At 35.1% G+C, this 23,775-nt stretch overlaps 1 protein-coding gene across 2 annotated transcripts in view; it reads left to right on the top strand.

The window, feature by feature from the left end:
- STXBP4 (syntaxin binding protein 4) overlaps window positions 1-23,775 on the top strand; it is a 202,156-nt gene that overhangs the window by 92,414 nt on the left and 85,967 nt on the right. For both annotated transcript variants that reach the window (XM_059048918.2, XM_067020482.1), the window contains exon 12: window positions 1,196-1,261. In XM_059048918.2, coding sequence (XP_058904901.1) covers window positions 1,196-1,261 — 66 coding nt within the window. The remainder of the gene's footprint in view (window positions 1-1,195; window positions 1,262-23,775) is intronic.

Raw genomic sequence — 23,775 nt, 5'->3', positions numbered from 1 at the left:
GCTAATTTTTATTTTGCAAGAATGATTTTTAAAAGTGCCATGGGCCTTATTTAACTTAAAGCCTTTCTGCAGAGTTCACATTGCTACTGCTTTGCAAAGCTGAATGAAAATAGATATATTTTCCATTTACAGATGCAAAAAACTAGGACACAAAAAGTGAAGGTGACTTGCATAAAACCCAGGAGCCAGCAGTTTCTTTGCTTCTGGTCTGTGGCAGATTCATTAGATTGCTATATTATATTCATTGTCATGTACTTTCATTTCATCTGTTAGACAAGAATGAGCTGAAGTATAACAGAAAGCGAATTGCTTCCTGTAAACCTTGCAATGCTGCTGTGAATATTTACCACTCAATATAATCTTCCAGCAATTCCTCTTCTTGGGTTTATAGTAAAATTATTCTTAAATTACTCTTAGTATCTCTGATTTGATCAAAAACATGTAGATTTATTTATGCAATACTTAACAAAATTGAACATTTTAGGATATTTGCTCGACTGAATTTTAAGTTCAAAGATTTTAATATTTCATTGACATGCCTAATGTCAATAATAGTTCCTTAGTAACTATTATTTCATATTTTGGTTACACCAGTCATATCTTAAATTTTATGGATAATCTTCCAAAACTAAACTAAATTAAGAAAATAATAGTTAACCCAATTTCATAGTCCTCTTTAGTATAGTAAGAGACACTCTAAGTTGTAATAATAATGCTCTTCAATTTGCAAGCTCTTTGGCAATGATAGCTATTACCCAACATTTAGTTAATATTTATACATTTTGATCCTGATTGACTTATTTTGGACCTTGGATTTTGAGGTTTTAAAAAGTGGCTAACAGGGAATCCAATGGTAGCTAGTGGTTAGGATTCCAGGCTTTCACTGCTGTGGCCCAGGTTCAGTCCCCAGTCAAAGAGCTAAGATCCTGCAAGCTGCCTGGTGCCAGACCGCCCCCCTCCAAAAAAAAGTGACTAATTATAGTAACAGAAAATACGTTTACATCACAATTATACTGTAAATAACTAATTACGTTTAGATGGTATGTGTAAAGCCAGAAAAATGACTGGGAACTACATTTTCAAATTGTAAAAATTGGATGTTTGGGGAATTTATAAGCTTTGAAACAAAGCCCTAAATATCATACCCATTGATACCTTCATAACAAGTTATTAATTCAGTGGTTTTTAAATATAGGAAAAATTATTTGAATCGGAAAGGCAAAGGAAACAATTGACAGAAGAACTCCAGAATGTGAAACAGGTAAGTGTATATATTTTATATATGTGTTTTGTATATGTGTACATAAACATATGAGGTATAATTACAAAGCATTGATGCTGTATAATATCCCAGAGCTTACAGATGTAAACAGTATAGTATAAAATACTATAGATATTAAAAGCAATCACTCACAGGGGCTGTACCCATGCTGAATTCCTGCTACCAAAGGAAAAGTTAAAACTCCTCTTGGGAATTGCTTTCAAAGCCAGATATCTATGGACTGAAATGACCCATCTCATTGCTTTTCTCTTTTTTTTTCTTTCTCTTTTATTTTCCCTTTTTCTTTTCTTCTGTTACTCATACTCATCTTATTAAAGATAAAAACAAAGCAAGCAAAAAACAAAAACCTCCAAAGCAGAACATTTTTTAAAATATTTTTTAATAATGAAAAGTAAAAATCTGGGATTTCCCTGGTGGTGCAGTGGTTAAGAATCTGCCTGCCAATGCAGGGTACATGGGTTTGATCCCTGGTCGGGGAAGATCCCACATGCTGTGGAGCAGCTAAGCCCGTGTGCCACAACTACTGAGCCTGCGCTCTAGAGCCTGCAAGCCACAACTACTGAGCCCGTGTGCCACAGCTACTGAAACCTGCATGCCTAGAGCCCTTGCTCCACAAGAGAAGCCCATGCACTGCAATGAAGAGTAGCCCATGCTCACTGCAACTAGAGAAAGCCTGCATGCAGCCAAAAATAAATAATTAATTTTTTAAAAAATTAATTTTCGGGCTTCTCTGGTGGCACAGTGGTTGAGAGTCTGCCTGCTGATGCAGGGCACAGGGTTTCATGCCCCAGTCCGGGAAGATCCCACATGCCACAGAGCGGCTGGGCCCGTGAGCCATGGCTGCTGAGCCTGTGCATCCGGAGCCTGTGCTCCGCAACGGGAGAGGCCACAACAGTGAGAGGCCTGTGTACCACACACACACACACAAAAAAATTAATTTTCACTCTGCATCATTCTTCAGAGAATTTTAAGTAACTTACAGCAGAAAAATACAACAACATCATCACGAAATAGAGATACGAGTAACAAACAAATAAAATATTAATAAGAGTAGGAGGTTAAGAGACCATTGTTATAGATCAATGGCAATCACCTGATTTTGAATCTCCCCAACATTATCCTCCCAGAAAACATAAAATTTACAGAACAAAATAAAACCATACAGGACCCATACCGGTTTCTTTTGTTTGTTTGTTTGGGATTTTTTTTGGCTGTGCCACTTGGCTTACAGGATCTTAGTTCCCCAACCAGGGATTGAACCCAGGCCCATGGTAGTGAAAGCACCTAGTCCTAACCACTGGACACGTAGGGAATTCCCAGGACCCATACCTTAAATATGGCTACTGGACAGGGAACATCAGAACCTTCAAACTATATACAAATAGAGTTTAAAAATTCCAACAAATTCTTGCAGCTTGCCTGCCACTGAAACCTGGGGTACAAAGAGCAAAGGAGGTAAGGCTTAAAAACTCTGAAAAAGAATAAGGATAAAAAGAGCAATTAGATGAAGTACTACAAATAAAATCACCCCCAGAAAGAGAAAAATGCAACTATTAATGCCAAAATACTGAACAGAGGCCAGGTTTTTGTGGTTCTCAGGACTTGAGAAAGTGTGTGCAACCAGAAGTGGCAGCCTTCGAGATTCATTGCTTCTGGGAAAGAATCAAATAGAGAAGGGTGGTATCCCTTGGAGATTAGGAAATAAAGAGAAACAAGGAAATAAGAGGGGAAAATTAAGGATCTTGCAGAATTGAAAGAGAAACAAGACATACCAAACCTCCTCTATCTACCCTCCACTATGACCGTCAACAACAAGATCCATAAAAGAAATTGCACAGAAGAGGGTGCTGTTGAACTAAGAACTCTTTCTATGAAAGAAAAAGGAATTGGGAAAAAAAATCTGTCCCTGTTATTACAAGACAACTGTAAAAATCAGACAATATGAATTAAAGCTTTCCTCCTAATGAAAATTCCAAAACAATTCAACCACAAAGCTGACAAAAACTGTAACACATCACTGCAAACTCAATTTAATATCCTCAAACAAGCATTTGGCATTAAGAAAAAAAACACCTCAAATCAGAAATTTAAAACTGACTTAGAAAATGACAAAAAACAGGAATAAATGAAATGAGAGTTGATAAAACTTAGGAAAGAAAGAGAAGAAAAAGACACAATGATACCAGAAATGAAAACTAAATTACAGATTTCCCAAGGAAGAATATAATCAAATGAAAAGGCATTGAAGAAAACCAGAAAAATAAGAATGAAATAAAGAAGTAAAAGATTTTCTTAAAGAAGTAAATCAAAACAACTGAACAGCACTAATATTTAGAACTATAATCCAAGAAAACTTTTCAGAAATAAAAGATGACCTGACACTGTTAATGGGTAGTGGGGAAATTTGGCCTGGAAAGATCAATTGTAGGACATATCCTAGTAAAACTAGTAGACTTTAAAGATAGAGAAAAAAATATGCATAGTGCCTCCAAATGAAAAGGTCAAATAACTTACAAAGGCAATAGAATTAGACCAGCATCAGCCTTCTTGACACAACATACAAAGTAAGTCATTAGTGGAGCAATATTTTCATGAAACTAAAGGAAAGAATGTGTAAACCAAGAATATTGTATACCACCAAGTTGACTCCCAGATATCAAGGCCATAGAAAAACAGTTTAAAATGTGCCAGTATTCAGAGAATAATGTACACATGTAGTATTCCTGAGGAATCTGGGAGAGGTGAGTTTCACCCAGCCAGAAAATGCCTGGGATGACTTTGACAAGAATTTCCAAACAGTGAGCGTTTCCTATCTGTTATTGTATAGCTGAGACTAAAATGAGAGTGAGTTCACGGGTAAAAGAATAATGTGTAAACATTACATGTCTGACAAAAATCAAAGATGCAATTTTTTTTTAATGAGAGAAGGGAGAAAAAAAGGGAAAATAGCATAAAATCATTCTGTTGTATGAGTAAAGTATAATAGTCACTGAATATTATTTAAAACTGACACCAAATATTAAAAAGATGAGGTAAAGATTGAGGGAATCTCAGGCACTATAAAAGGCAATAATGCAAATGTAACCTGTAGAATGAAAATACACATCTTCCTAATTACCAAGAGAAATCTTTTTAAAAAAGTAAAAGGGGGCTTCCTTGGTGGCGCAGTGGTTGGGAGTCCGCCTGACGATGCAGGGGACGCGGGTTCGTGCCCCGGTCCGGGAGGATCCCACGTATCGCGGAGCGGCTGGGCCCGTGGGCCATGGCCGCTGGGCCTGCGCGTCCGGAGCCTGCGCTCCGCAACGGGAGAGGCCACAGCAGTGAGAGGCCCGTGTACCACCAAAAAAAAAAAAAAAAGTAAAAGGGACACATGAATGAAGAGATGCACTAAATATACACAATAATTTCAACAAAAGACAGTATGACAAAATTGAGACTGAACATCTTAATTAACATAACTGGGATTAACTCACCTATTAAAATGTTTTAGGAAAATATCATTTACCAAAACTAACCTCAATAGAGATAGAAAGTTTAATATACCAATTTCCATAGAAGAAATAAAGTTACCAAGAAGCCACCCTATAGAAAAGCACCAGGCCAAATAGTTTCACAGGGGAATCTAACCAAACCTCTGGCAAACAATCCGCCATAAATGACTTCAGAGTATTAAAAAAAAAAAAGGAAAGAAAATTTCCAAATTCTTTTCTGGGAGCAAGTATAACATTCGATGCCTAAACCTGATAAAAGTAGCACAAAAAAAGAAAATGCAGTTAGACTGGAAAGACAACTAGGGACATACGAATTGGAAAAGAAAAAATAAAGCTATCTCTGTTTGCAGATAACATAATAGTAATCCAGAAAACTTTAGAGAATCAATGATAAAACTAACTCATTGGAAAAATCCACAAGCCAGCAAGATATAAAATTAATATGCAAGGGACTTCCCTGGTAGGCAGTGGTTAAGAATCCGCCCACCAATGCAGGGGACACAGGTTCGAGCCCTGGTCCAGGAAGATCCCACATGTTGCAGAGCAACTAAGCCTGTGTGCCGCAACTATTGAGCCTGTGCTCTAGAGCCCACGAGCCACAACTACTGAGCCCGTGTGCCACAACTACTGAAGCCTGTGCCTAGAGCCCATGCTCCGCAACAAGAGAAGCCACTGCAGTGAGACGCCCGCGCACCACAATGAAGAGTAGCCCCCACTCGCCACAACTAGAGAAAGCAGGCACACAGCCATGAAGACCCAATGCAGCCAAATAAATAAATAAATTTTGTAAATTAAAATTAATATGCAAAATTCAATTGCATCCATATACACAAATTATAAGCAGAAGTTTTAACAGTTTAGATGAAACCAAAAATTATATAGAAAAATGGGTAAAAGACATGAACAGATCACTCACCAAAAAAGTTATAAATAGGTCATATGAAACATGAAAAGATATTCAGTCTTTCTCATAATAAGAGAAATACCAATTAAACCTACATTGAGGGCTTCCCTGGTGGCGCAGTGGATGAGAGTCCGCCTGCTGATGTAAGGGACACAGGTTCATGCCCCGGTCTGGGAGGATCCCACATGCCACGGAGCGGCTGGGCCCGTGAGCCATGGCCACTGAGCCTGCGCGTCTGGAGCCTGTGCTCCGCAACGGGAGAGACCACAACAGTTAGAGGACAGCGTACCGCAAAAAAAAAAAAAAAAAAAATCTACATTGAGACGGGACTTCCAGCTTCTAGAACTGAACAAGACACTTGCAGAGGAAATTCTCCAAGAGATAAAACCTGGACATTACACACTAAGCAACAACCAAAGGAATTGGAACATGAATGCAGAGAAGCTGCTCCTCTGGGAAGAGGGGAACTATGTGAACTAAATTTCTTGTTCTGAGTGTTTTAATCCTGAAGCTAACAGCAATCTGATACCAGTGGAAAATTGACCGTCACTTGGGGTCACTTAGTATTTGAAAGCGTTCATAGACAATTCAGTGAGGAAAAGCTGCTCATTACAATATATGGTGCTAGAACAAGGGAATATTAGTGTGAGAAAAATTGAATCTCAACCACTACCTCATTTCATATTCAAAAACTAACTCTTAATGGATTACCGATCTAAACGTAAGAACTAAAACTCCAGAAGAAACTTTTGTGACATTGGGTTAAGCAAAGTTATCAAACCATATACCTAAAATTAGTAAATTTTACTATTATATATACAAATTCTACCTCAGCAAAGCTATTTTTTTTAGATATGCCAGTACAACTTTTCATCCATCAGATTAGCAAAAATTCAGAAGCTTGACAGTGCACTGTTGGTAAGGCTGTTTCAAAACAGGCATCCTCATACATTGCTGGTGGTAATGCAAAATGGCGTGCAGCTATGAAGGAGAATTTGGCATTTCTAACAAATCTATGTATGCATTTACCCTTCAACCTGGCAACCTCACTTCTAGGAATTTGCCCTGAAGGTATACCTTTAATAATATTAAAATACATATGTACAGTATTAATAGTGATATTATTTGTAATTAGGAAATATTGGAAACTACCTTAATCTCCTAAGCATAGGTGATTGAATGGACTGTGGTCCATACGTGCAATGGAGCCCTATGCCGCTGCAGGAGAGAGAAGGAAGATCTCCTCAGTAGTACAAAGTGATTTCCAAGAGATACTTTCAAGTAAAAAAGAGCAAAGGATGAAAGAGTGTATATAATATTATCATTTATAAACAAGAGAAATTATTGTGTGTATCTATCTTTACAAAAGAACCAAAGGAAGGATAAGCTATGCAGCAATGAAATTGGTTATCTACAACACGGGTGGGCAACAGAGTGGACAAGATGCAGGAGGGAGTGACACCTCTCTGAGAATACCTTTTTATGTAATTTTTACTTTGGGGGACATGTTAATATTCTACACATTTTAAAAATATATAAAGAAATCAGGAAAGATAGGAAAGGGAAAATGAGCTTAAAACTACAAGCAAAGTGAAATAAATTAATTCATTTGCATGTCAAATGAATACCATAAATATACCAAAGGAAAACAAAAGAAAGAATCAATTTCAGTAACTTATGAGCACAGTATTTATGTTCAGTGTTTGACATGTTGGGTTGAGTTAGAAAAGAATTGCAAACAAATCCCAAAACTTTTATAGTATGTTTTGTTGTCTTGTTGTTATTTTAAAGGTGTGGCCAAAGCCATTCTAAAACAATTTTAAGATGTAATATAGGTCTCAGCAAATGTGTTGATTGTTGTTGAGAGCCAGAATCTCAATGAAAAAGCAAAGACATTCAAAGCAGAATGAAGTCAAGAAAGAATCCTGTGGATGGACTAGAATTGGATGTATCATTGTGAATGCATCGTTTCTAAAATATATATGTATGTATGTATGTGAATATGAATAATATGTGCCCGTATATATATATATATATGTATGTATACACACACACACACGTGTGTGTGTATACATACATATATATATAATCCTAACTCTGACAGCTGAAAGAGCCAAGAAGCAGACACCTCAATAGCAAGGAGTATATAGCATATCTAAGTGCCCATTTCCCACTAATAGGAGTCCAGGCTTCTTGGAGAAATGACTGATTTCAGGGCCGGGGGTGGGTAAGTACAAAATAAGCCTGAAACATCTTATGCTAGAAAATAAGGAAATGCCCAAAATGATGGGATCATGTCACAAGGAACCAGCTTGAAGGGCCTTCCACTGGCCAATCTGGAAGTACTTGAGCACCAAAATAATTAAATACAGTAATGAACCATTGAAAGAATTGTGATTCATGAGTCCATACCATAGTCAAGAGATGAATTAATTAATGGGGAGAACTGAGGGTTCTTGCTCATTATAGACTGTTGAGTGCTGACTGATAACTACAGTTATCAGAGAAGCTGCCAGATTTGGGAAGTCAGCATTTTGCATCTGTTTCAGTAATGGCTGGATCAGACTCTAATCATAAAATGCTAAATCTAGGGGGAATTTTTTTTATGAAGAGCAGACCATTTACATATTTACATGGTTTTAAAGTGGCTTTTTAGAAACTGCTTATTAGTTGCAAGGGGAAAATAGTAATTATACAGTAGTGAAATCAGACAACTCCTAGACTGGTGCTAAAAATGGATACCACCACGTGAAGAACAGATGGGCATGTGTGACTTCAAATGTGATACCTTGAAAAGGACACAACATCAGTTATGTAGTATTATGGCTAAGAATGTGTAAACCTGAATCTGACCATGAGGAAGCATCAGACAAACTCCAAATGAGGGACAGCTTTATTTTTTTTAAAGGTGTGTGTGTGTTGGGGATGTGGGTGGGGGTTATATTCTTCAGAACTGTCAATGACATAAAGAAACAAAAGAATGAAAAGGAAAGGAGGGAGGGAGGAACAAAAGAAAGAGAGGGAAGGGGAAAAGAGAAAGAGAGACAGACAGGAAGAAAGAGAGAAAGGATGAGGGAGGGAGGGAGGAGAGAGGGAGGGAAGGTCCCAGATTAAAAGATGATAAAGAGACATGAAAACTAAATAAAAAGCTGATCCTACACTGGATCCTGCACTGGAATGGGGAAAATGCTATAAAGGATATTATTGGGTCAATTAACAAAATTGGAATACAGATTGTAGATTAGATAAAAGTATTGGTTCAATGTTAAATTTCTTAAATTTGATAGCTGTACTATGGTTGTATAAGAGATAGCCTTATACTTAGGAAATACTGACGTTTGTAGGGGTAAAGAACCATGATGAGTGTAATGTAACTCACCCTCAAATGGTTAGAAAAAATTGTGTGTGTATATGTGTATATACATTTATATACATATGTGTATATAAGTATGTATATGTATACATATGTGTGTACCTATGTATATAAGTGAGAGATTGAGAACATGCAAAATCTCGGTAACAACAACCTTGAAATATAAGTGGTTTACAAGAATACATTATTTCTCACTCATGGACATGTTGGCAAAAGGGTGAATCTGTGAGTTAGGTAAATTTGGGCCAAGGATATAAAGATGTTCTTTGTACTATTCCTATTCTTGTATCTCTTATGTAAATTTGAAATTATTTCCAAATTAAAAGTGTTTAAAAGTCCTCTATTTTTTGTCCAGTTTTTAGACCCCCATTTTATTAAGGTTTTTTGTACTTTGATATGCCTTTTTAGTTCTGTATCTTCAATACTTGCATCAGTTTATATGGCCAGGCCGATTTACATTTTAGTCTTTCTTTGAATGCTCAAAGTGGACATTTATAAATCTTCTTTGTTAATTTTTACATGTAGAATAAATTAAGGGGTAGGGTTTTTTCTACATTTACTTAAAATTTTCTTTTCTCCTAAATGCTTGGAACTTAAAAGCTTTAGAATATCAAGCATACTTAGTAAAGTAAGGTAATATGATAGTATAAATGTATATAGCACAAAGTAAGCACTCAACAAATGTTAACTATTATGGTCATTATTATTAATAATAGAAGAAGAAATATTAGGTGCGGAGAAAGAGGTGGAAATGATTTGTCTTAACGATTTGATTTAGAGGAAGAAAACCTAATTCTGGCTGATGGAATAAGGAGACTTTTATTAAAGAGAAGGTGGACCAGACATGGAAAGGGGATAGCATTCCAGGCAGAGGGCGCAGTATGAAAATCGTGGTATGAAAGGGAAAGTCTTATCTTGAGAGTCAAAATGGGCCCTCTTTTGTATGCTTTTACTATTACTTGTTAATATGTTTGTATCTAAAAATATGATGATAATGTCTGTCTTATAATTTCTTCCTAGTTCTTTAGAGTTTAAGAGCCTAAAGCTATCAGTAATATAGTAAGTTCCTAAAAAATAATAGTTTTGATTTGTATTCTTTTATCTTATCATTATTAAAGACCTAGGAACATAAGGGAAACGTGGACAGATGAAAGCATTAGGAAATAACATTTGGGGGCTGTGGAGAGGTGTTGTGTTGGGGCCAAAGCCTATAGGCACTTGAATACCAATCTAAGATTTGAGATAGTGGATTGCCAGTGAAGATACTTGACAAGAGGAGAAGAAAGATCAACTTGTTCCACCTATAATCTGACCCCTGTCTTTCTGTCACACTCTACATCTAACTTGTTGGCCCTACTTTTTAAAAATTGGAGAATTCTGCCACTTTTTATCACTTCCATCACTGGTCTAAGCCATCATCATCTTCTGCCTGTGCTGTAATTATAGCTTCCTACCAGATCACCTAGCTTTTACCCTTGCCCCACCCCCATACAGTCTGATCTGAACACAGCTGCCAGAAATAGCCTTTTAAAACTTGTTAGAACTCTCCAGAACTTTCCATCTCACTCAGAATAAAAGCCAGTCCTATCCCCCATCCCTACACCCCTCTAACCTCAATGACCTCATTTCTTACCACTCTTCCCCCCACTCCCCTACTAGTTCTCCAGCCCCTCTGACATCCCTGCACCATCACCCCACTAATGCTCCAGCTCTCACTGTCTGTGGATAAGTTTTTTGGTATTCCTGATTGCTTTCTTATATATTTTATACTTGTTATGTTTTTGTCCTTCATCTATATCCACCAACTAGAGGGTAAGCTTCATGAGGAGGGCAGCTATCTTTCATTTGTTCTCTGATTTATCTTAGAACAATCACTGACTTAGAGTAGGTACTCAATAAATATTTGGTGAATAGATGAAGGGATGAATGAAGACTATCTAGACTTTAAGAAAGTTAACTTAGCAGCAGGTTTGGAAGTAACCGAATATCAGCTAAGAGGCTTTTATAATAGTCTAGACCTGCACTGTCCAGTAGAAATACATTGGAAGCCAACTATGCCTTGTTGGTTTTCTAGTAGACACATTTTGAAAAGAGTAAAAAGAAACAGGTAAAATTCTTTTAAATATATATTTTTAGTCTAATATATCTAAAATATGATCATTTTAACATGAAATAATTCATTAATGAGATATTCTTACATTCTTTTTTCATACTGTATTTTTGAAGTCCAGTGTTATTTTATACTTACAGCGTATCTTAATTTGTACACTAAATTTTCATTGGAAACACTCCTGTGATTAGATTTAACAAGATTTATAGTTTTATATTCATATACCCAAATGTTCCAAATAAAGTTAAAACATTCCCAGTAACTAAAATGAATACCAAAAATATTTTTCTTTTAATATTTGTGTCCATATTGGTAAAACTTTTTCATGTATTTAGAAGACTTAGTCTTTAAAGCCACATCATTTCAAAGCCACATCTTTTCAAGTTAAGTATATCATAAATTCAAAGGAGTACTTCATATATTGAAAGCAACTGTAAATGTATCAATATCAACTAAGCATACTTCAAAAATTTTAAGGTTTTTGGAGCTAATTTACATAGCATCAATAATTAAAATCTACATATTGATTTATGGTAGAAAATATGTAAATCATTATTGATTTATATTATGAAAATTTTCAATATCAGTATAAATTCTTATACTTGTCTAGCTTCACAAATAAGCTTTCTCTTTCCTTAGAGCTTCAAATTTGGCTCATTCGTGTACAGTGTGATATTGATAATAAAATGTAAATCACACTGCCATTTTTTGTCTTTGACTATTGAATATTAGGCAACCATTCCTTTTGTTTTAAGAAAGTCTTCAACTGGAATTAAAAATACAGTAAATCTTTATTAAGCTCTTCCACAGCTCAGCCGAGGAGCCCTGGCAAAGAACACAGGATATTTAAATTCATTGTCTTCTAAACTAGTGAAGATTCATAGAATTTGCACATATATATTAAACAAGGTTAACAACTGTATCCATGATGTTTTTCATACAGTCAGCTTCAGGAAACTGAGCACAGAAATTTTCAAAATATATCCTACGATGGCATGAAACAATAAAGAACACAGTCTCTTGTTCGAAAATGTTAGCAAATCAGAATTTTTGATCCAACATAGCTGGAGCACCTATTATGATAAAAAAAACTTTTCTTCATTATCCAACTGAAATGCTTGTTTGACACATGTAAAAGTTAAAATATCTACACCATAAGTCTGATTTTTTTAGGCTGTAGATTGACAACTTTTTGTCATAAATTTGGAAGTCCTTTAAGACAATACATGCCTGAAGTATGAATTTGATAGTATCTCCTATATCCCATTGCTTATCTAAAGCTGAAGAAAGGTACGTGTAGTTTTTCCAATTTTGAATCAATTGGTCATTGATATTGTTGGAAATGTCTTGCATTCTATGGATATTTGTTTTGTGACTTAATTGAAGTTCTTAGATTTTTTATTAAATATTTCTTATAACCTTCTATCATAACAAATTACCATATTGATCTAAAAATGGTTTACTCTTTTATGCAAAAAAATCCAAGCCATTTTATAGCTGGCCAAAGTTAGCAAATGTTGAACATTTACTTCTGATATCAAGTGACTAATTTCATTCGTTCTTATTTGACTGTTAAGAGAAAACTTCTTAACAAACTCATTGCACATTTGCAAAAACCTCTCAATTTCTCACTTTTCATATGTTTAAAAAATTTTACACAACAAACAGCTTTGTAAATTGCAACTGCATTCATCATAAAACTTGCAACAGATTTTCTTCTAGTCTGTCTTCTATCCTGGTTATATTACTAGCTAATTCATCTTTACTTTATTCTGCATCAATAATGTCTTCATTTTAAATTAAAAATTTTCTCCATACCTACTTTTTTAAATACAAAAATACTTTAACTATATTCTAATAAAAATAAGTATTTCAATTTAATTACCAATCATGATTTACACAAGTATTACTGTAACTCACGCTGTCTGTATAAAATATTCAGATAAGCACACTGTTGTGTAAAAAATTTTTGAAATTAATTAATTCATTAAAGTGACTAGATCAGTTATATGTTTATGTATACAACTCAAATGACTCACATGCCTGACACAAACGCTACAGTTCAACACTAATATCTTAAATGATACAGTGATAAAAGTGAAATACAGTTCTACCAAAACAAAAAACTTTTGTGTAATGGAAAAATATTTTATGCTTATTAAGTTTTTAAATTTAAATGCAAACTGAAGAAAATTAAATTAAAAGTTCAGTTCTTCAGCCTACTAGCTATATTTCAAGTGCTCAATAGCCACATATAGCTAGTGGCTACCATATTAGACAGGGCAGGTCTAGAACTCTGCATCCTTGGTACTCAAAGAGTGGTTGAGGACCAGAAGTGTCAGCAACACCTGGAACTTAGAAATGCAGGGTCTCAGGTCTTACCCCAAGACTTACTGAAATAGAATCTGCATTTAACAAGTCCTTGGGTGATATGAATGCACCTTAAAATTTGAGAAGTCCAGATAACAGGCAATGGAGGATTTAACTGGGTAGTGGCAATGGAATTATACCAAGTATACCAGGGCGGTCAATGTGAAAGATACCATGAGGGTAAAGTCAACCAGACTTAACAGGGATAGCATGTTCAGTAATAATCAGAAAAAGCAGTCGAGGCTTTGTAATTTGTTGATTGAGAGTCTATAATAATGCAGTTAACAGAGCAAGAGAAATGAGATTGAGAGTAAAGATGTTTTAATTCATAGTATAGATTAATGCGTATTTTCCAGTTTTAGCAAAAATAATTTTTAAAATATATATGTGTATACAAACACGTGCATACATACTGGAACAACTACTCATTTCAGAAACAGACACTTGCAATAAAAATATACCATCCAAAATCAACCCAAAACTGTCCATTTTTTTTAGTGTATTGACCTTGCATACCATTCATCTTTTCTTATTCATGTAGAATGTTATTATTCGGTTTAAGGGGATTTCAGACTTATTGTTAATGAAAGAGTTTCTATGCTTTAGTGAAGATACTACTCCATTTTTCCAAGGATTAATTTCTTTTTTCATAATTAGCCATTCTTTAAAAATTACAAATACATGTAATGAGGTGGATGGACCTAGACTCTGTCATACAGAGTGAAGCCAGGAGAAAAACAAATGCTGTACACTAGCACATATATATGGAATCTAAAAAAACAGTACTGGTGAACCTAGTGGCAGGGCAGGAATAAAGACACAGACATAGAGAACAGACTTGAGGACATGGGGGTAGGGGAGAAGCTGGGACAAAGTGAGAGAGTAGCACTGACATATATACACTACCAAATGTAAAATGTATGGCTAGTAGTATGGCTTGTGCATAGCACAAGGAGATCAGCTTGATGCTTTGCGACGACCTAGAGAGGTGAGATAGGGAAGGTAGGAGGGAGGGGATATGGGGATATATGTATACATATAGCTGATTCACTTTGTTGTACAGAAGAAACTAACATGTTGTAAAGCCATTATACTCCAATAAAGATGTAAAAAAAATAAAAATTACAAAGTAATTGTGATTAACTCTTCTCTTAAAAACTTTTAAAAAACAGTAATTTGAGTCGTATGAAAAATGACAAAATTTCTTTCCCCTTTTTTGAAGATCTTGATATGAAATCAGTACAGCACTAATAGTTATGCCATATAAATCCTTTAAATACATAGGTAACCTAATTATTAAAACACCATTAGATTGACTTTCAATTTATTTTACAGTGCTGTTTTCCAGTTGCTTCCAAAGGAGAAGAGAGCACAATTTGATATCCTTTGTTCATTTAAAACTTTTAATTTAATTATTGTGAGACCTGATCCTAAAAGCAGAATAACCTCTCCTTTTGAAGGTACAATAGCTATTTTAAATTATGGAAATTAATTTACCTTTATTTAGTGTAATGACCCAAAAAGAAAGCAATGAAGAACTAAAGAGAGGGAGACAGGAAGAATGGGGAAAAGGAAGGGAGAGCAAGGGAAGAAAGAAATTAAAAGAATGAAAGAGCAAGCTGTGAAGGGATCCTTTTCCACTAGAAGGATCAGGTACATTTTTTTTTTTCAACCAGGGATGGCTACCATAGTACTTAACTCACTGTTTTGTAAAGAATTGGTGGTACTATTCTCTACAATCTAAGTATTTTTAATGAGTTTTCATGCCTTACAGAATAATGCAACCTAACTGTTTAAAATCATGAGCACAGTTTCCCATGAAATTATGTATACTGCTTGTTATTTTTTCTTCAAGTTCTAACAACTTTTAACAGGCATGGGCCATTTTTCTAGCAACTTCCTTTGATCAACAGCTTTCTAAAGCCTACTCTCATACAAGTTGTTTTTAAAGTTTCTTTCAGCATAGTGTTATGACCTAAGGCAGCAATGAATTGGTGAACAGTCCAAAGCCAAAATATTTAGCTTGTCTAAACCAGTCTCTGCCCTAAAGAAACACGGGAAATTTCTCCAAGTTCAGATAAGCCCAGTTGTAGTTGGCCTCACCTGTGTAAAGGTTGGGTTGAACGCCTGAGGAGGGCGTGAAGTCCCAAGGCTGAAACGTGATGTCAGATCAGCACAGGATTCTCTGTGGACAGTTGAGCATGAACTTAGATACAGCTGGAACAGCTGGCATGTGCACTATCTTGGTTTATGGATTAAGCAACAAGGGAAACTTTAAGAACAGATTAAATATATCTCTAAAAGGAACAATAATATGTGATTACTAAAGAATATTCACATTTTCACACTTGAAGAGAGTTGTTAATTTTGTGCATTTATTAAACAGTAAAGCCTCCAATTTTTAGAATTGATATGAGTTCTTATACCCCTTTTATTCTTCTTTAGTGATCTGAACTTTTTACAATAGTTCTGTATGGAACTAGTAGATATTCCAAGATGCCAATCTCATCTTCAGAGGAAAAAAGAAGAAAAATACATGTATTTGCCAGGTTTTTTTTCTATTCTGAAAGGGAGCTGTAGTAAAATGTTCCTGTGTTCCCATTTCAGATAGTCACTTGTAACTGCAGAATGTCAACCTGTATTTTCTATTAAAAACCCTCTTTGCAAGGATCCCTCCTGCTACTCTTATAGTCTCAGCCACCTCCTTCCATGCCCCATCTCTTAACATCTAGCAACCGCTAATCTGTTCTCTGTATCTATAATTTTGTCTTTCCAAGCATGTTATATAAATGTTATCATACAATATGTCACTTTTGGGGATTGGCTTTTTTCATTCAACATCCTTCCCTTGGAGCCCATCCAGGTTGTTTTGTGTATTTATGTTTTTCCTTTTTATTGCTGAGTGCTTATAAAACTGGTGAAATCTGATTAAGGTTGGTGAATCGTATCAATGAAATTTCCTAGTTGTGATATTCTGCTATACTAATGAAAGGTATAACCATTGGAGGAGACTGAGTGAAGAGTACAGGAAACCTCTCTGTATTATTTCTTACAACCATGTGTAGTCTACAATGATGTTAAAATGATTTTTAAAAAGCAAATAAAACAAACAAAAAAGCACCCTCTTTGAGAAAAAAGATTATAAAGCTCCTACAATAATAGCAATCTGAGTGGAGAAACTTGTTAAACAAACTTGGTTGGATTTATTTTGCAACTTTAATTCCCTTTATGAGAATCAAAAAAATGACCCATGTATTCTCCAATGTTAAACTTTGCCCAAGTAACTGCCTAAGTTAAAGACAACTTGCTTGGAAAAGAAACACGAAGACAGCCCAGTTGGCATTCCTATTTGCAGACAGCAGCCATTATCTAGTGATTCACTGGAGATGAATGTAGCATTCTAACCCAGCTTCAGCAAACAAAGACAATTATTTCAGATACCCATTTCCAAATAGTTGTTTCTTTTTAATGTAGAAAAGTTCTTACCATTTTAAGAATTCTGAGAGAAATTGTTTTACCCTATTGATACTATAGAACTGTTTTAATTGTGTTAGATTAACTAGACTCAGAATTTTCAGTGTTAGAAAAGTTTGGGAGGAAAGTGATCTTATTCTTCATAGAAACCTTTCAGTTCAATTTGATTACAGTATATTCTATATCAGTTGTCTTAGAACTGATGTTAGGGTTCTGGTTTCCATACTGTGAGGTACTTATTTTCTGGCTGTTCAGGGACCACATTCAGCATTCTTTCATCAGTTGTTTCACACATGCCTGCAGTAACTTATAAGGGCAACTTGGCAAGGGAGATGTTTCAGCTTCTTTTATTTAATGCTCGTTTTGTGTGAATGCACTGTGAAAGCTAGATATACTCTTTACAAGGAGCTCTCAATCTAGTAAGAAAAATGAAAAATAGAGGAAAACCGTCATTTCCTTCAGAATAGGTGCCCTATAGGTGGTGAGTTGTCAGAGACATGATTGTATACCAAAGTAGGCATTACTCTCGATAATTTTCCTTATTTAACCAAAAACAAGCAAATATAAATCTGTAAAATTCCATACATCAGTTGCTAAGAGAGTACCTTTCCAGGGTATATTTTAAACATCTATGCAGATGCCAAACATTTTATGTTTCTTAATGTAAGAGCAACATATATTAACTTGGCTGACAAACTAGTAAATTTTACCCAAGGAGGAAGTAGTGATAAGGCAGTTGATACTATAAAACTCCTGTCTTGGCAGTTTAACCTGTGAGAAACACTTTCAATTCTCTTACTTTGCTGTGTGACTCATGACATTGTGTTAAATGATTTATTCACAAACTACTTTAGAACTAAAAACAAGACTTCTCTAGTCCTACCTAACCTTACATAAATAAATCACCCTATTTGAAAGTATTGTACATACTTTGATTCATTGTCATCCGCATTAGATACCAAAGATTGTCTATGACCATGGGTTTCAAATAAAATTGTGACTTCCATCACAATTCTTCATATTCAAGGAAGCTGATTTCCTGATGTGATTGCTCATGACATTCTGCAACTCCTGACCATATATGCCCCTTATGTCATTTGTATCCCCTTCCCACTCTTGCTTTTTCTTCTTCACTTCTATTCTTAATAACTGTTTTCCCACTTTCCCCACATCATTTTATAAGATCTCTTCACATTGTAGTTATCAAGCCTATTTCTACCAAATCTGTTGCAAATATTTTCCCCTATATACAAATTGTCTTTCTAATTTTTTAAAAGTTTTTAAACACAGGTGTTTTTGTATTGCCAAATCTATCTTTTTCTTTGTGATTTCTCCCCCCCCCTTTTTTTAACTTTAAAAAATTTCATTCCTAGCAATTTCAGATACATATTTACCTGGTTTTCCTCCCATCTCTGTTTTTGTTTAGCTCACCTAAGAAATTACTCTGTTTGGTGTATGGTATGAGATGAGTGTCTACACTTTACACTTTTTTTCCAAATAGTTTGTTGTCACAACCACTCATTGTTATGTGGTATCTCCATTACCATAAATTAAATTCTCATATAATCTAGGGGTCTGTTTGGGCTATCTAATCTTTCCAGTTGCTTTGTCAATAAATATTGGGTGAATGAATGTTTTATCTAACTCTTCTTTGGCTAGTACTAACTTTTGTAGTTTATATATGCCTTAAATTCTTGGGCCATGTCCCACATTATTTGTTTCCTTTCTTTCTTTCTTTTTTTCCTTCTTATTGTTGTTGTTTTTCAGAATTTGCTTACCAGTTCTCACTGATTTTTTTTCTTCCAAATCAATTTAAGAATCTTATTTATTATTTAGATCTTATTATATCTAGATTCAAATTTGGAACTCTTGGTCAAGTTCCATGAAAACAAACAAAATTTGATAAAATTTTCATTCTAACTGAATTCTCTAAAAGTTAATTTGGAAGGACTAAATTTCTGTTTTTAAACTCCAAACTGCAGATGAATTCTAATTATTGGATAGCTAAAAAAGTAGCCTTTGAGTGGTACTAGGTTTCAATGAACAGGATATAAATTCTGATTATGAAAGGAATTTCTAATACTGTAAATGTTTTCTTTTGGTACATTTGTAACCAGAACTGGAGAAGTAGGAAAATAGTTTTTTCTTCACTAAACTAGAAAATATGTGTTCAGGGTTAAATGTATTGTCAAAACAGAGTTTTAACTAATTTATATTTTGAACAAAGTTCACATGGTAAAATTTATTAGATAGATGTACTTGTGTGTCTGTCTTTGATTAGGGATTTCTGTTTATAAACAGAGATTGAACATTGTTTCTTTGATTTTCTTTGATGTTCAGAGGCAGAATTCAATTTTGCACCTTTTGGAGGATGAGGCAGCTGCAGGTAAAGAAGTTGACAGCTCTTGGGAGGGTTAATTAGAGCTAATTATAATTTGATTGACCTGCTTTTCCTCCAGAAAGCTTAACCAAGTCTTCCTTTGCAAAGTTAGGAGTTTGCTTTTTCATAAAAAGTAAAGAAAATCTTTGTTTCTTGGATTGACAAACATCTATCATTTTTACTTTACAAAGGAGTGTCACCACAAAAATCACAGAATCAGGGATATGGGTGGGATTGGAAAGGACTTTCAAGATTATATAGTCCTCGGGAACATGTATTTATTATATTATGGTGGAAAATTGTAAATTTTAGAGAAATATTAACTAGCATGCATAATTTTTAAATCTTTAAATTTTTAAATCAATTTAATGAAAAAGCAAGAAATAAAATTGTCAAACACAAAGTGTAGCTATCTGTCCTTTTGGACCTTGGTAGCCTTCATTCCACATGGTTTAGATGTAATCTCATTTACTTGATAAATACTATAAAAGGATTTTGTTTATATATAAAGAGAGTGTAATGAAATGATTTGCTTTTCATTATGTGGTATTTTTCATAGCATGGCTTATGGTTCTTACTGTAATTATTTAAATGAAATACAGTTCTCAAATATTCCCATAAAATTGAAACCTTCCTGTGAAAACTTCTTACCTAATAAAGTTCTCTAAGGCAATTATTATATATGAAAAACGAAATAGTCATTTTCACTGTTTGTCCACTCAGTTATATCTCATATATATGCTGAATGGAGCACCTGTTAATATCAGATAGGGTTTTACTCTCAGACAGCTTGTGTTCTAATTTGGGCAGTCAAGACCTTTTGACATTGGAAAGTTTGGGAGTAAAATACTATTTTAATGACAGTTCAACATAGCCGTAGGAGATAGTAAGTAGTATGTGATTAATTAAAGACAACAGATATTATTAAGAATAAAAGGAGGGGAAATCATTGTAAGCTTAAGTGGTTTGGAAAGATTAGAGGAGGTAAAATCTGAAGTAGATTTTGAAGGATAGATGAGAACTGGATGAAGAAAAAAGGAAAAGTGCATTCACCTAGTGGAAGGAATAATGTGCTCAAAAGCATCTTGGAGGGACTTCCCTGGTGGCGCAGTGGTTGGGAGTCCGCTTGCCGATGCGGCGGACGCGGGTTCGTGCCCCGGTCTGGGAGGATCCCGCATGCCGCGGAGCGGCTGGGCCCCTGGGCCATGGCCGCTGGGCCTGCGCGCCCGGAGCCTGTGCTTCGCAACGGGAGAGGCCATAGCGGTGAGGCCTGCGTACAGAAAAAAAAAAAAAAAAAAAAAAAAAAAGCATCTTGGAGGTGGCAGAGTTTAGTCTGGGAAATTTGGTAAGTGAATGTACTTGGATATGGTAATCCTGTAAGAGTCAAATGTGCTAAAACTGGAAAGGTTGGTTTGGAACAAATAGTGGAGAACCTTGAAGTATGGAGGTTGAGGATATATTTATCATGTACCATGTACTTACCTAAGCAACATTTTATCTAGTTACCTTAGGTTTGTTACCTAAGCAGTATTTCAGGAAAATTGACCTTTCAGAAGTATGTAGAATACATTATAGTGAAGAACACAGCAGGCAGAGTAATTACTTATGTGATTTTCATAGTACCTAAATGTGAGGTGTTAAAGACATGAACAGTAGCGTGATGATAAGAATATATATTAAGGAATGGCACAGATACATCATCAATGAAGAATTCACAGGTGCTTAATAACTGGTTAGATATGGAGGTGGAGTAGTGGGATGGATGTATGCACAGAGAAGGCATAAAGAAAGGGAAAGGAGAGAGCACATATCAGAGACATATATAAAGTTCTGTGAATTCATTGTCTCCCCCAAGTGCATCGTGGTTAAGGGATGCATTGTAGGTTCATTTTGTGAACATCTAGCAAATTACTTTGTGATCATCCATTGAGAGGAATATGAAACATATTTTAATAAATTTGACACATAAGTTAAGGAAACTAGATATAACTTACTTTTAAACACTTTCCTTCAACAGCCCTCTTCCTGCAGTAACCCTTAATCTTTTTCGCAAGCTGTAATGGGACCAAGACCAAGAAGGGTTTTCCAATGAGTGGATGTAGGAAGCTGATAAGAGAAGTATTCTTTTGGGCTTGGTAGCGTAAGTTACATTACACTAAAACATATATCTTTTTGCAGTCTCCTTTTTCTCCTGTCAACCATTGACATTTTGAAAGATTTACTGATTAGCTTAAAAATTACAGAACTTCTAAGTTTAGTGATGTGGATGTGCTACCTAATTACAAATGAGCAACTGCAGTTAGTGCTTTTTCCTTCTACTTTAGGGAGCCGTTAAAAACTCACAACTAGAGAAGGAAAGGTTTTACATAATTGTTGCTAACATTAAATAAGACATGTGCACATTATATTTCCGAAACTATTTCAGTGCCTCAAGAAAGCCTTCAATCATTTGATGTAGTCTAGCCCTCTCATCACATTGGTGATTATGAATATATTTCAAAAGCAGTAAAGATGAACAGGAAAAAAACTGAACCAAGAACTGTAGTGGTTTCTTCAACCCTATTGTGAGAGTTGTTTTGATCTTATAAAGTAGGTGTTGTTATTTACCATTGTACAAATGAACAGAGTCTTGGAGAATTACAGAGCCAGAAAATGAAAAAAATCACATATCTAAGATTCTGAGGTATATCTCATCAAACGCCCATATTTTTTATTCAATATCATGTTAATGCCTTAAGGGGGAAAATGTGCTATATGTGGAAAAACAGATAATATATTGTCTTTTGTCTGAGCTTATGCTCCCCTTTGAGTTTATACTGCCTTTTGTTTCAACACAATCACATAGCTAACTTCAAAGTATTTGTAGCCTACAAAGATTTTCATTTGTTTGAACTATATTTTCAAAGAAAAATGTGGTCTGATCTTCCCTGAAGGTTCACTGTGAAATTGTGAGGTGGAAAATCCTGATTTTACAATAAGACAGTGTGAGTTGAAGGCATTTCCTCAGTGTCACTGAAAGAAAGTTAAGTCAGAGATTTGCCTTCATAATTCATGATTCCCTTCTAGTGCATTTGTTTGTACTGCTTAGTATTAAAAAGCATAATGCTTATGTTGATTTTTCTATTTACTATTACATCTTAGTTTCTCTTATTTTCTAACTTTCTAAAATGAATTAATCTGTACCTAATACAAAGTAAATCAGTGAACTGGCTGCCACATTTACCCTGATGGGATTTCAGGCTCATGGTAAGGTACTGGGAAAATTCTGGCTCAATTGTTACTGACATAGGAGGCTTTACAGTTATTAGAAGACAGCCCAGGAGGAAAAGAAAAAATGGATTTATGTGATCCTGTATTGCTAAATACGGCACACTGCTGCTATCTTCTCTTTACTGCTTCCTCTAAGAATCGTCATTTCAATGCACTAATCTTTTAAACAGCCGTTCGGTGGGAATTGGGCTAGAACTTTGCTAAGGGGTCACATTTACCAACCTGACAGTTATACATTTACAAAAGAAATAGCATGAATTTATTCAGCATCAAAACCTCTGCATCTTTTACCACCCAACTGCCTTTCACACCATATTGCCATCAGTGTACTATCATGGCTATATAAATTCCATCCAGATTCTTCTTTTAATTAACTAGTATTCTTTGAACAAAAATAAAAGTGCTGTTTTTATAGAGGAATAAAAACTGCATGAAGCGAGTGTGAAGAAGACAAATCACCAAATTAGTTATTCTTTATTGCAGCTATGGAGAATTCTCTGTTCCTCCCTTTCTCCTCAGTAGCAATATTTTTTTTCCTAGCCTGAGTGAATGGAAAATGGGGAACAGTGTAGCAGCCTTGAATGTGTTTGAGTTTATTGTAATGACCACATCCTAAAAGCTCATGCAGGGCTGGGCACTGATGATACTGTTATCTACAAGTGATTTGGTTTATAACATTTTCTGTAGTTGGTAGTCAAGAGCACGAACTTTGTAACTATACTGCCTGGGTTCAAATCCCAGCTCAGCCACTTACTAAGTTTGAGATTCTGAGCAAGTTCCTTAATGTTTCAGTTTCCTATCTATTAAATGAGGATAATAATAGACATACCTCTTACAGCATTAGGTGGATTATCTGAGTTGATCCATGTAAAACATCTAGAGCCCTGTCAACACATACTAAGCTGTTACCTCCTGTATGCACAGTCTAACGTGAGGTTGATCCTGCTCTGACACTCGTGACCCTTGATCACCTGGGCTGAACTGACTGATGTGATAGTTAGGTAAATGTCCTTTTATTTCCTAAGATATTTCTTTCTAAAAGTACCTTCTATTACAAAACAATTACTTTTAAAAATAAGGAAGCAAAGTTATTTGAGTCAAGGGTACAATAGGCAGTTGGT

This window comes from Kogia breviceps, chromosome 19, assembly GCF_026419965.1.
Source record: "Kogia breviceps isolate mKogBre1 chromosome 19, mKogBre1 haplotype 1, whole genome shotgun sequence".
Lineage (NCBI taxonomy): Eukaryota > Metazoa > Chordata > Mammalia > Artiodactyla > Physeteridae > Kogia > Kogia breviceps.
Note: the sequence above shows the minus strand (reverse complement) of the source record. Positions and strands in the feature narration are given on the sequence as shown.